Here is a 14,174-nt window from a genome sequence, read left to right as displayed (position 1 = left end):
ACATTTTCAGGAGCCAGCTCTTTCAGGTTAAACATTAGCTCTTTCAGTCTGAGAAATAGCTCTCTTGGTCAAAATATTATCTCTTTCAGTCTGAGAAACAACTCTCTCAGTCAAAAAATTAGCTCAGTCAGTCTAAGAAATAACTCTCTCGATCAAAATGTTAGCTCTGAGAAACATCTCTCTTGGTCAGTATGTTAGATCTTTTAGTCTAAGAAATAGCTCTCTTGGTCAAAACTTTAGCTCTATCAGTCTAAGAAACATCTCTTTTGATCAAAATATTTGCTCTTGTCAGTCTGAGAAATAGCTCCACCAGTCAGTACATTAGCTCTATCAGTCTAGGCAACAACTCTTAAGTCAACAAATTAGCTCTCTTAGTCTGAGAAATAACTCTTTTGGTCAGTAAAGTAGCTCTTCCGGTTTGAGAAATAGCTCTTTCGATCTAAGAAGCAACTCTTTCGGTTGATAACATAGCATCACATTTTAGAACAACTATTGGTCAAACACTTCAAGAATTGCCTTTGATTGAGTCAAATTTAAGACTAAACACACTATGTCTGTCAAGTATTAATCTCAAACAAGTTTAAGATCCAAATCTTGCAAGTGCATAATCAAAAATCTTTGATAATCTGATCTTTCAAACATAGTTTCTTATCAAGATCTATCATCCTTCATCACAAAACTATAATGCTAGATCGGATTGGCCTAGTTCTCTAAATAGGATATATCTTTCCTATTTGACTTGGTCATATCATACCAAAAAAAATGCACTCAAAACCAAGATAAAAAACTTGTAAATCTTCAAATGATTGACGATCATTTCATATCGAGTGAAAAAGAAGAAACTTAGTTGGAAGGCAATCCTAAAGAGGAGAAAATTTCTCTACATAAACACATGCTATGCAACAAAGACCTACAATATCATACAAGTCTAAATCAAGGTGGTCACATTAGCTTACCTTATTTATCTCAAGAATTGATCACTTATTGAGCAACATTTTCGTAAGAGTAAAACTTTTCAAAACAATAAGATCACTTGCATCCCAGTTTTGACCAGAAATCAGAAGAGACTTGAACAACAAAAATAAGTGCCAACATTTACAATGGATGAAGAGAATCCTTTTTTTCACCAATTTGGATCCACTACTCGCAACAATGATGACGATTATGAAATAAAATATGAAATAATCAGAGGAGCACAACAAGATCCAAAATTCGGTAGATTCTTGGAAAGAATCATTAAAGCAGACAAGGAAAGATATTTTCTCATGTTGGCACGTCGCGGGGCTAAGCTACCAAGTAATTTTGATATCACCAACATAAAATGAATTGGAGAGACAAGTGACACTCATAATGAACGAACTGAGAGTGATACTCGTAATGAATGAACTGAGAGCGATACTTGCAATGAACGAAATCAAAGTGACACCCACAATGAATGAACTCAAAATGAGAATTATAACGAAAGAATTCAGAATAACTATCACAATGAAAGAATTCAAAATAACCAAGATAGTGAAGGGAGGAACAATGTTGATAATCCCCTTTTAGCTCTCACTCAACATATTCAAGCACTCCAAACACAAGTGCAAGACTTGCAAGGAGGAACCACAAGAATATATTCACTACAAGAGATATGTCCTTATCCATTTGACAAAAATTTAAATATGATACCATTTCCTCCTAATTGCGAAATCCCTAAGTATGACAAATACAATGGTGAGACTAATCCTTGAGATCATGTTAGGGAATTTTGCACAATGAGTATGGAATTTGCACATGAGGACACCTATTTGATGAGATTGTTTCCCAAGAGTTTAAGTGGCCAAGCAACAGAGTGGTTTTCCAAGTTACCACCTGGTATAAGAACATTTTCAGAATTGGTAGAAAAATTTGTTTCCCAATATTCATATAACATTCAACATGAGATTACTATGCTTGATCTATGTAACACAAAGCAAAAGAATGGGGAACCTTTTATGACATTCTTACAAAGGTGGAGAAGTTTGTTTGCACGATATTCTCGTCCTATTCCCGATAGTGAAAAGATGGAAATTTGTATCGATAACTTGAATGACGAAATGAGTTGTGCACTTAAGATGCAATGTCTTCCAAGCTTTAACAAAATTATTGAAAATGGGATCAAAATTGAAGCCTTGGTCAAGAAAGGAGTGTTAAAGCTTCATAGAGAAGGGAATAATTCTTCCAACAATACTCATAATAATGTTGATAAAGTTAAATTCTGGAATAGAAATAGAAACATTGTAATGATGGAATAGTCGATGCTAACACTGTGAAACCCAAGCAAACCATATTCAACTTATCAAGTCATGCCTCGACAACTAATCAAAATAATAATAAACCAAGGTTACCCTTTCCCAACTTTCGTAGGAAATTCACACCTATTGGGGAACCACTTGAATCAACATTAAAAACACTTCTTGTAAACAAATTAATTACACTACCAGAAGTGAGGGATTTTGAACCAAAGGTGAAACTTGCTTGGTGGAATGACAATCATTTTTGCAAGTATCATTGGAGTAAAGGATATCATACTAATGATTGTCAATGATTAAAGCATGTCATTCAAGATTTGATAGATAACGAGGTAATAATGGTAGATGAGCATGCAACAAATGAATCACACACAACATTTAAAACTCCGCTATCGAACTACAAGAAGGGAGAGACATCAACAACTAGAGATAACAAAGGCAAGGAGAACGTGAGTTATGCCCATAGTTATGATAATGTGATCAATGTAATTATGGTCAAATAATGATCGCAAACAAAACCTGCGCATGCTATTACACGCAGTAAAGCTAAGGTCACTTTACCAGCACCCACACCTAATGCACCCTCTACTTCTAGGCAATACAACTTAGTGGATCAATTACAGAAGACCCCTGCACAAATATCAATATTGGAGCTTCTAATAATGTCACCCATGCATAAGAGATCCTAGAAAAGGCTCTAGTAGATACCACAATTCCTAAAGACGGACATTGATCAATGTCAAACCATGGTGGGACATATTATAGCACCTCATTGCTTGTCCTTTACAGAAGATGATGGCATGCCCTTGCAACATCCACATAATTCTCCTTTGCATATCGAGGTATTAATTCACAAAACCCTCATAAAACGTGTCCTAATAGAGGGAGGAGTTGGCCTAAATATTTGTTCATTAAGTCTTGTCTGTGCATTAGGCTATTCTGAAGATGTAGTTGATCCTTGCAAAAAGATAACAATCAAATCCTATGATGAAGAAGAGTGTTCCTCAAAAGGGGTTGTAGTGTTGCCAATCAGAGTTGGACCTACGCAAAAGGATACAGTATGTAAAGTGTTGGACATTAATTTGTCTTATAACATACTTCTAGGTAGACCATGGACATTGATCCATGACATGCAAGCCATCCCTTCAACTTACCATCAATGCCTCATGTTTCCTTATGAAGGACAAGAGATCACCATTCTGTCATATTCAAACCCATTTCAATATTGCAGTAACCTAAAGCCAGTTCAAGAGATCGTTGTTCTGCATAATAGATAAGCATCCTCTTCTAATACACCACCTAAGGAAAAAATATTTTCTTCAATCTTATCCAGCTTTGAGAAAAAGATGCAATTGAAAGACAAAGACCCAAGGGAATATTCACTACCAGACCTACCAATCTCTCCAAGGTCATATGAAAAGCCATCAATTTCAAAGCCACAACCTGTCTCAAAACCAAGTAAAATTCTTGATATATCGTTTGTCAAAGTCAATACCTTAGATGAAGAGACCGATGACAAGGATGTTTTGCAATGGTTGTACAATGATGAACCAAAATCCCAACCAAAAGTCAATAATGTCAGTATCCTAGTAGAGCAATATGGAAAATAATATGATATCATGAGAAAGATGGGATACGGTGGCAGTGGTCTTGTGGGCAAAAGAAAAGAAGGTATTTCAGAACCAATACAACCTCCTTCACAACTTCCTAAGGATAAATCGGGATTAGGCTATGGCTAGAATACCATAATCTACAGGAAGAAGCATTATCTTATAGTCAACAAGAGCAAGAAAATGAAAGACAAAAAGAACGGGTCATTCAAAGAGAAGAAGAAGTTGCATGTAAACAACAAGAGGAAGCTATCCGCAAACAACAAGAGGAAATAACTCGTAAGCAATATAAAGAAGCTGAGGAACCTGCTAAAAAGCAAGAAGAAGATACTAATAACCTTTATAAGCAATTTTTTCAGATTACAAGCTTCTAGTGAAACAAATTCCAATGAGTGGGAATGGGACTCCTACCAATCTGACGATTCCTCTAAAAGGCCATGCTATATGAAAGTTGTAGAAGTCAATAGATTCCACTCATATGTAGCGCAAACGTCAGAGTATAGAACACTCGAATGGGAACTACATTATATTGATGATGACACCAGTGAGGATGATCGGGAACTACTTGCTCAAGGTCATTATGGGGAGAATAACATCTTGGACATAGAAATAGTCATTGAAGACTTATATATCTCTATCATGACCCTTAATTCTCTTGACACGCAACAATTTGATGACCCCTTCCCATTAGTGTATCCCGAGCTTATTGTTTGGGACAATGAAGGACCCATTGAGATAGAAACCTTCCTTGATGATCATGCCATTGCCTTATACCTAAATGCAGTTGAACCTACAATAACTTCCACCAGTGAATTTGGTAACGCATCTTCTACTCAAGGGGGTGCCAAATTGCTCAGTCACAAAAGTAAAAAGAAAGGACGTATTCAATGAAAACCTCCTTGAGGCGCCAGAGGATGGGAGATTTGACACCTTACCTGAGTATTTCTAGGAAAGATATTCAATACTGATTGAACCAACTGAATTAGTCAATATCGGAACACCAGATCAACCAAATATTCTTCATTCAACGACATCATTATCAAAATAAGAGAAACATGACTATGTGGCATTCTTTAAAGAAAGACAAAATAATTTCACATGGTCATACACATATATGCCAAGCTTGGATTCGGATCTCATAATGCATCATTTAAATGTTTATCCCGGATTAAAACTAGTAAAGCAAAAGCTAAGAAAGATGCATCCTCACATAGCTATATTAGTCAAAGCAGAATTGAAGAAATTGATAGATGTAGGATTTATCAAACCAATAGCATATCCAAAATGGGTATCCAATATAGTTCTTGTTTCTAAGCCAGACAAAAGTATTAGGGTATGCACAAATTTTAGAGATCTTAATAAGGCGTGTCCTAAAGAAGATTTTCCTTTACCAAATATAGACATCATTATGGATTTGACAGCTGGACATGAAATGTTTTCTCTTAAGGATGGTTTCTCGTAATACAATCAAATCAAAATAGCACCGGGAGATCAAGAAAAAACAACCTTCACTTGCCCATGGGGTACTTTTTGTTGGAATGTAATGCCTTTTGGACTCAAGCACACGTGAGCTACTTACCAAAGAGCAATGACAACAATTTTTCATGACATGATGCATACCTTTATGGAAGATTATGTTGATGATCTATTGGCTAAATCACATACTAGAGAAGCACATCTAGAAATCCTAGCAAAGATCTTTGACCGCTTGGAGAAATATAAACTAAGACTGAATCCAAATAAATGTGCATTTGGTGTCACATCAGGCAGACTTCTGGGATACATTGTGTTAGCACAAGGCATTGAGGTAGATCCAGACAAAGTTAAAGCAATCATGGAAATGGAATCACCCAGAAATATCAATCAGTTAAGATCACTTCAAGGGAGACTTCACTCCATTAGAAGGTTCATATCTCAACTAGATGATAGATGTCATCCTTTCACGCATTTGTTGCACAAAAATGTTCCATTCAAGTAGGATGACACTTGTGAAGAATCCTTTCATGTAATAAAGGAATATTTGATGAACCCACCTATCCTAATGTCACTGATTGAAGGTAAGTCATTACTACTTTATATATCATCCACTGATGTATCGTTAGGAGCTATGTTAGCACGATTGGATCATGAGGGAAAAGAATGAGCTATTTACTATATCAACAGGACTTTAATTGGATATGAGCTCAACTACTCATCTATTGAGAAGGCATGTTTAGTAGTAGTGTTCGCATCCCATAAATTGAGACACTATATGCTAACTCATTCAGTGAAGCTGATAGCCAAAATATATCCACTTAAATACCTTCATAGCAAGGCAAATTTAACAAGTGGATTGGAAAAATGGGTAATGATCCTGAGCGAGTTTGATATTGAATATGTTGATAGAAAAACTATAAAAGGACAAGTGATTACAAATAAGTTAGCAGAAGCACCACTTCAGGATGATCATCCAATACAAGTTGAATTTCCAAATGTTGATGTTCTTATAGTCTCTAAGCAAACATGGCAGATGTATTTTGATGGTTCTTACACACAACATGGATCAGGGGCAGACTTACTATTTATCACACCTCAAGGTCATACCATCCCAAAAGCATACAAACTAAGTTTTCCTTGCACCAATAATATGGCAGAATATGAGGCATTAGTCATAGGAATCAAGATGGCTTTAAAATGGAATATTACACATTTTCAAGTGTTTGGAGATTCCTAGCTAGTCATCAATCAAGTCAATGATGATTATCAAATCAAAGATGAAAAGACAATGCCTTACAAGAAGATGGTGGATGACTTTAGAAAATACTTTGTAGATATTTCTTTGAACAGATCCCAAGGAATGACAACAAAGTAGCTGATGCCATGGCTACAATTTCCTCTCTCCTTCAAACTCAAGAAAATTAAGATTGTTACAAATTCCTGGTAGAAGAATTGTTTCACCCTGCCTATGACTATCTTGATTCCCAAATCATATGTCATTTAGTAGGACCTGATTCTTCTCGTTATGGCTAAATTTATACCTACTTGAAAGACGGTACCCTTCCTCTTGACCTATCAAAGAATAAAAAGCGAAACTTCATTCGACAATCCGCTTGTTACACCATTGTCGTGGATACACTATATAGACGAGGTCTGGATGGTACTCTCCTTAGATGTCTTTAGTAGGAAGAATCTGAGAAGGCTTTAACTGAAGTTCATAATGGTGTTTGTGGTACTCATTCGAGTGGTCTTAATCTTTCGAAGAATCTCATACGATTGGGTTACTATTGGCCTACTATGGAAAGGGATTCTTTTCAATTTGCCAAAAAGTGCAAACAATGTCAGATTCACGACGATCTCATACACGCACCAGCACAAGAGCTTCATACCTTGGCAACATCATGGCTATTTTGTCAAAGGGCCCTAGATCTAGTAGGGAAAATTCATCCACCTTTCTCAAACGGTCACAAGTTCATACTCATAGCTACTGAGTATTTCACGAAGTGGATTGAAGCAGTACCCCTAACAAATATCACAAGAAAGCAGATTTTTGCATTCATCTTGAGCTATATCATATGTCACTATGGTATCTCTATGACCATTATCACTGATAATGGGCGGCCATTCAAAAATCAAGATGTAAGAGAGCTCTGTGAAAAGTTCCAGATCCAACACGGGTTTTACACACCGTATTACCCACAAGGAAATGGTCAGACAGAAGCATCAAACAAAATAATCTTGAAAATCTTGAAGAAGATAGTTAATGATGTTGGCAAAGATTGGCATGTTTAACTAAATCATGCTCTATGGACATATCATACTAGTATCCGCACCTCGACGGGTTTTACACACCGTATTACCCACAAGGAAATGGTCAGACAGAAGCATCAAACAAAACAATCTTGAAAATCTTGAAGAAGATAGTTAATGATGTTGGCAAAGATTGGCATGTTTAACTGAATCATGCTCTATGGACATATCATACTAGTATCCGCACCTCGACAGGTGCCACACCATATTCTCTTGTCTACGAGTCTGAAGCTATATTGCCAGTGGAGGTTGAAATACCATCTCTTCGCGTGTCACTAAAAGAGCTCATTCCAAATGAAGAACAACGAGTGTCTAGGTTACAAAAGTTTGAATTGCTGCAAGAGCATAGGCAAAATGATCCTAATCATTTAATAGTCTACCAACAAAGAATGTCTCACAGCTACAATCATAAGGTTAAACCTAGGATATTTCAAGTTAGTGATCTTGTGCTTAAGGAGAACCATAACAACCAACAAGATCATGAAAAGAAAGGAAAGTTTGAGCCAAATTGGTTAGGTCCTTTGGTTGTCACAGCTGCATATGGATCTGGCACTTATCAGTTATCAACACTAGAAGGAGATCAGCTTGAGGAACCCATCAATAGTCTTCATCTGAAAAAGTTCTATACCTGAAAAAAAATAAAAAAAATAAAATCCCCCAAAAATCAGAAAAGTCAAAAATCCAAAAATAAAATAAAATAAAATTAGTCAAAAATCCAAAACAAAAACAAAAAAAAAAATTGAAAAAGAGAAAAATACAAAAAAATCAAATATGAGAAAAAGTGCAATAAAAACAAATGGTGAAAACCTGGAAACAAGCGCCATTTGTCAGCTAGCTTCTCCATCTATTCAGTCACTTGTCTTGCATCCATCCTTCACCATTGTATGTAATAAGCAATAAAGCCTTTTGTATCTAACCAAACCTCATTTGTAAATCCCACCATGGTTTGGAACGTTGTATACATCGGTGTGTTTTTGGACTAGGGGCAAAATCTTGAACTCTGAACTCAGTTGGTAATAATCTACATTGAGCTCAAATGCGCCAGGAAAGCAACAGTTAGACAACGTTAATCATCAGCAAAGATCAGGATATTCAACATTGAACATGAGTATCAAAATCCAACTTAACATCAAAACAAACAACAAATCAATGGATGATATAATCTAACTCATATCTGAAACACTTTAGTTTGAATATTCAACTATTGTCTTTTGATTTTTGTTATCATGCTTCCTGAGTAACTCGAGGATGTCTTGTACTAGAGAAACAAGGACGAAGCATGATCTTTTCTTTTTCGTTGCTTGTTAGTTAATCATTATTACTGTGCAAATTTGTCAAAGGACATGATCAATCAAGTATCATTGATGACATTTCAAGTTTGCACAGGAGGGTGATTAACTTTTTTCTATTTGCACGCAAGCAACACTCGGGTCATCTTGGTCCATTATACCTTGATGCTTGTGTTAACTTGCAATATCAAAATCCAGGTAAACGGTGCTCATGTCATCATGGCTACCCAATTGGATACACTGCAGGAAAAGAAGAAGCATGAGGAGGCAGAGGCTATGCTTGCTGAATTTTGTCCTCGTTGTCGGTAAAAGAAGAAGGACTGTAGATGCAAATTGTTAGCTAAAATTGATAGCCAATAGAGTTCCCAAGATTTCAAGCCTATCTATGGAGATGATGAACAACTTTTCTATGTTGCACAACGGAGGCCTTGGTCTCCAAGACAAGGTATGCCACAGGATCCATTGTCATTTTTTAATCCTTACATGAATTTCAATGCACAAAACAATCAGTGGCAACCTCCATATTCCCAAAATTTTGGAAATTATACTCCTCAAAACCCTTGGCTTAATTATCAGAATTCCTCATCCCAATGGCAGCAGCCACAAGGGAATTGGTCTCGTCCTCAAGGTAACTGGTAGTAGTCACCACAATGGAGGGGAGGACAACAATGGGCAAACCAGTCATCAAATTTCCTGTAGCCACAACAACAGTCCCAACAACCAACTTTAATGCCACTAGCTCCTAATGCTACTCCATCCAAGCCAACCCAATTGCCAACTCAGCCTGTTCCAAATCCAAATAATAAACCACAACAACAACAAGTTTTTTCAACTAATCCTAATAATTATCCTGCTTATTCTCTCAATATAAGTGATATTCATTTGAGATCAGGGACAACATTGCCTACTCCATCTCCTCTAGTCGTAATAGAGTTACCAACAGAGGAGACTGCTCAAGAAAGTATGCCTGATAAATCTAGAAATCTCGAGCAAGTTCAGCAGTCAGAAACCCCAAATATACCTATAAGAACCCCCATTTCCTCAAAGATTGCAATTAGAAGTATCTAGGCAGCAAGATGATATAGCCTTTGATCTTATTGATCAACTAAAACGTATATGTGTTAAATTCCATTGTTTCAAGCTATTAAAGATATTCCCATATATGGAAAAGCTATAAAGAAGCTTGTTTGAGGAAACATGGGAGGAAGAAAAAAGATCCAAAAATAGTGCATGTAGTAGGACAGTTGGCTGATATTATGTTGGGAAAATAGTAGTCCCTAAATATTCTGATCCAGGTAGCCGTATTGTCAAGATAGTTATTAATAGAACTCAAATAAAAAATGCATTGATAGACCTGGGAACAACAATAAATGTGATGACTAAGGATGTCATGCAACAACTCAACATTACTAATCTCATATCAACTCCAACAGTCTTGTAGCTTGTTGATAGCTCAATTGTTCGGCCTGAAGGAATGGTTGAAGATATTATTGTCACATTAGATTCTTGGGAAAATCCTGTTGATTTCATAATCCTCTCTCCCAAGGCAACATTAGGAGGATATCCAAATATTTTGGGAAGACCTTGGTTGGCAACAACTGATGCATATATAGGTTGTAGATATGGAGATATGACAATTTCAGATGGTATTATGACCAAAACACTTGCACTCTATTCTCTAGCACAACCTCAACTTGATCAAGAACGAGTAGTGTGGCCAGACATAGAAGAAGTAGAGGAAATTAACTCTGTTCAACAACTAATGAGGTTATCAAGGGACCCATTCATTGCACTTCAAGAGGATGATATAGTACTTTCTAACATCATAAGGAATCATTATGGAGCAACTTCGCAGTCAGTGGCTATACCATCAAGTCCTCTGCATACCCTTCTTCCATCTGGAGGCTTATTAAATTCTCCTGCAGCCACAGATATGTTTCACACATTGCTACCACAGGAGATTCAAACCTCTTGTCTGTCTAAAATATCTAATGTAGAATCAATAATTCTAATAGAAGTTGCTGCAAGGAGAAATCTGAATATCAATGGTCAATTGCCAACGGATCAAAGATTTTCATTAATAGAACTACTCAAACCCCAACAACAAGCTTTTGCATGGGATTATCAAGATATGAAAGGATTAAATCCTACATCGTGTACCCATAGAATTTATATCAAAGAGGATTGTAAACCAATCAGACAGCCTCAACGAAGGATTAATCTTGCTTTAAGGGAAATAGTTAAAGAGGGACTGCAAAAATTGCTTCGTGCAGGATTCATCTACCCTATTTTAGATAGTCAATGGGTTTATCCTCTGGTTATAGTTCCCAAGAAAGGAGGAAAATGGAGAGTTTGTCTGGACTATATGAAGCTCAACACTGCTACTAAAAAGGATAATTTCCCACTGCCATTTATAGATCAAGTATTAGACTCTCTAGCAGATAAGCAATACTTTTCATTTTTGGATGGATTTAGTGGTTATAACCAGATCAGAATAGCTCCAGAAGATCATGAGAAGACCACCTTTACCTGCCCTTGGGGCACATATGCCTATTCAGTCCTCCCTTTTGGTTTATGTAATGCTCCCGCAACCTTTCAAAGGGCAGTTCTTAGTATATTTTCAGACATATCCCATGATTGTATGGAAATTTACATGGATGACTTCACTACATATGGAACTACATTTAAGGAGGCATTACAAAATCTAACAAAAGTATTGCAGTGATGTGAAGATCACAATCTATCCCTCAACAATGAAAAATATTTTATGATGATGCAAGAGGAAAAAGTGTTGGGGCATCGAATCTCTCAATCAAGAATTCAAGTAGATCCAGCTAAAATTGAGGTAATACTTAATATTCCTCCCCTGTTAAACAAAAGGATGTGAGAAGTTTTCTAGGCCATGCAGGGTACTATAGGAGATTTATCAAGAACTTTAGTCAAATAGAAAGGCCATTGTATTCTTTATGCTGAGTTTGAATGGACAATTAAATGTGAAGATGCATTTTCTAAACTAAAAGAAGCCTTAACTCAGGCCCCTGTACTTAAAGGACCTGATTGGTCAGTTCCTTTTCACATTCATACTATTGCATCTGATTTTGCAATAGGAGCAGTTTTGGGGCAGAAGCAAGGAGTTTTGGAAAATGTAATTTATTACATTAGTAAAAATTTGCAAGGACCGGAACTGAATTATACTGCTAGTAAAAAGGAGATGTCAGATGTCATCTATGCCCTTAATAATTTTAGGCACTATATAATAGGATATCAAATATTTGTACATACTGATCATGCAACCATCAGGTACCTCATGAACAAAAGCTCCATTATCGGTAGATTAGCAAGATGGTTGTTATTAATGCAAGAATTTGATATTACTATCATTGATAAGCCTGGAAAAGCAAATGTGGTAACAAATTTTCTGTCAAGGATTCAAACACCAGACAATAGTGAAGTCATTAATGATTCTTTTCAAGATGAGCATCTATTTTCTATCATTTCCAATAGTCCATGGTATGTTGACATAACCAACTACCTCGCAGCTAACAAGACACCCCCACATTTCTGACCCAAAGAAAAGAGACTGCTGGTAGAAAATAGTTTCAACTTCTCTTGGATTTCAAATTGCTTATTTTACACAGGTCCAAATCAGGTTATGAGGTGCTATGTAAGGGAAGATGAGACATATGACATCCTTCATGCCTGTCATGATGAACGTTGTGGAGGTCATTTTCCAGCCAAAAGAACAACTTTTAAGATATTAACTACAGGGTACTATTGGCCAACCTTGCACAAGGATGCAACTCAATACACCAAGAAATATGATAGGTGTTAAAGAATGGGCAAACCAACTCAGTTTGATGAGATTCCTCTACACCCTTAGGTGCTTGTTAAGCCATTTGACAAATGGGGACTGGATCGAGTTGGGCCAATCGATCCACCATCCAATGGTCGCTCGTATATTCTTGTTTGTACTGATTATGTTACTAAATGGGTAGAGGTCAAAGCCTTCAAGCATGCCCAAGATAATAAGGTGGTCGAGTTCTTATATGAAGAAATCTTCACTCGGTATGGAGTTCCTAGAGAAATAGTAACAGATAAAGTGGCACAATTTACTTCTACTTTGATCACAACCCTGGTTAATGAATACAATGTCAAGAACAGGAAATCCACTCCTTATCATCCACAAGCTAATGGACAAGCAGAGGTTACTAACAGGGAGCTTGAATCAATATTGACAAAAACCATAGCACTCAATAGGAAAGATTGGTGTAGCAGACTCTTTGAGGTTGTATGGGTTATAGAACCACCTGGAAAACTACAACATGGTTTACACCATTTCAAATGGTGTATGAAACAAAAGCAACGATGGCTATTGAGCTTGAACATAAAACTTTAAGAACAACTATTTTCTTAGATATGACAATTTCTGCAGCACAAGAAGAAAGGGTCCTATGGCTTAATGCTTTGGATAAAATAAGGAAATTTGCCCTGCAGCATACTAAATCTGTTCAGAATCAGCGCACGAAATGGCATGATCTCTATATCAGGGACAAATCATTCAAGTCGGGTGATTGGGCTCTTCTCTATGATTCCAGGTACAAAGATAACTTAGGCAAATTGCAAACCAAATGGTTAGGCCCTTATGATATAGTTGACACATTTTCTAATGGTGTTGTCAAATTATCTACCATAGATCTTGTTAAGTTTAAATTATTAGTCAATGGTCATCGTCTACACCTATACCATAAACCTCTTAGCAAATATGACTTCCTACGACAGTTTTCCACTGCCCAGCATGCCGGGATTCTTGTAGCCACTGATGACGGCTTGGCCATCACCACTTCATCTTAATATCTTTATCGCATGATCCTAATAAATACTTCTGCATCTTGAGGGAGTACTTTTCTGCATAATAAATATCTCATTCTGTATTCACTCATTCCTTTCCTTTCACTTCATCCATTATCGCATCATTTTCCATGCATGGCAACATCATATCTTTCAACTGCAATCATTCTCGTGTGATATAAGGTACGCTCGTGTGTCATTATTTTTGCTACATGTGTATAATTAAACCATATTACTTCTCATTATGATATTTTGCATATGGTCATTTGTATTAATCCTCCTCTGCATGCGTGGACACCTGTCAAACCTTAGGTTGGGGGGGAAGTACACTGATAATTACTCTAGTAGATAATTGTGACGTCCTCTCG

At 36.7% G+C, this 14,174-nt stretch overlaps 1 protein-coding gene across 1 annotated transcript; it reads left to right on the top strand.

Moving 5' to 3' along the window:
- Positions 1–13,323: 13,323 nt before the first annotated feature.
- LOC131053093 (uncharacterized) lies at positions 13,324–13,809 on the top strand. The gene has a single exon (XM_057987701.2). It carries the CDS (start codon positions 13,324–13,326, stop codon positions 13,807–13,809), a length of 486 nt encoding a protein of 161 aa, XP_057843684.2.
- Positions 13,810–14,174: the final 365 nt, after the last annotated feature.

This window comes from Cryptomeria japonica, chromosome 1 (genome assembly GCF_030272615.1).
Source record: "Cryptomeria japonica chromosome 1, Sugi_1.0, whole genome shotgun sequence".
Classification (NCBI taxonomy): Eukaryota; Viridiplantae; Streptophyta; class Pinopsida; order Cupressales; family Cupressaceae; genus Cryptomeria; species Cryptomeria japonica.
Note: the sequence above shows the minus strand (reverse complement) of the source record. Positions and strands in the feature narration are given on the sequence as shown.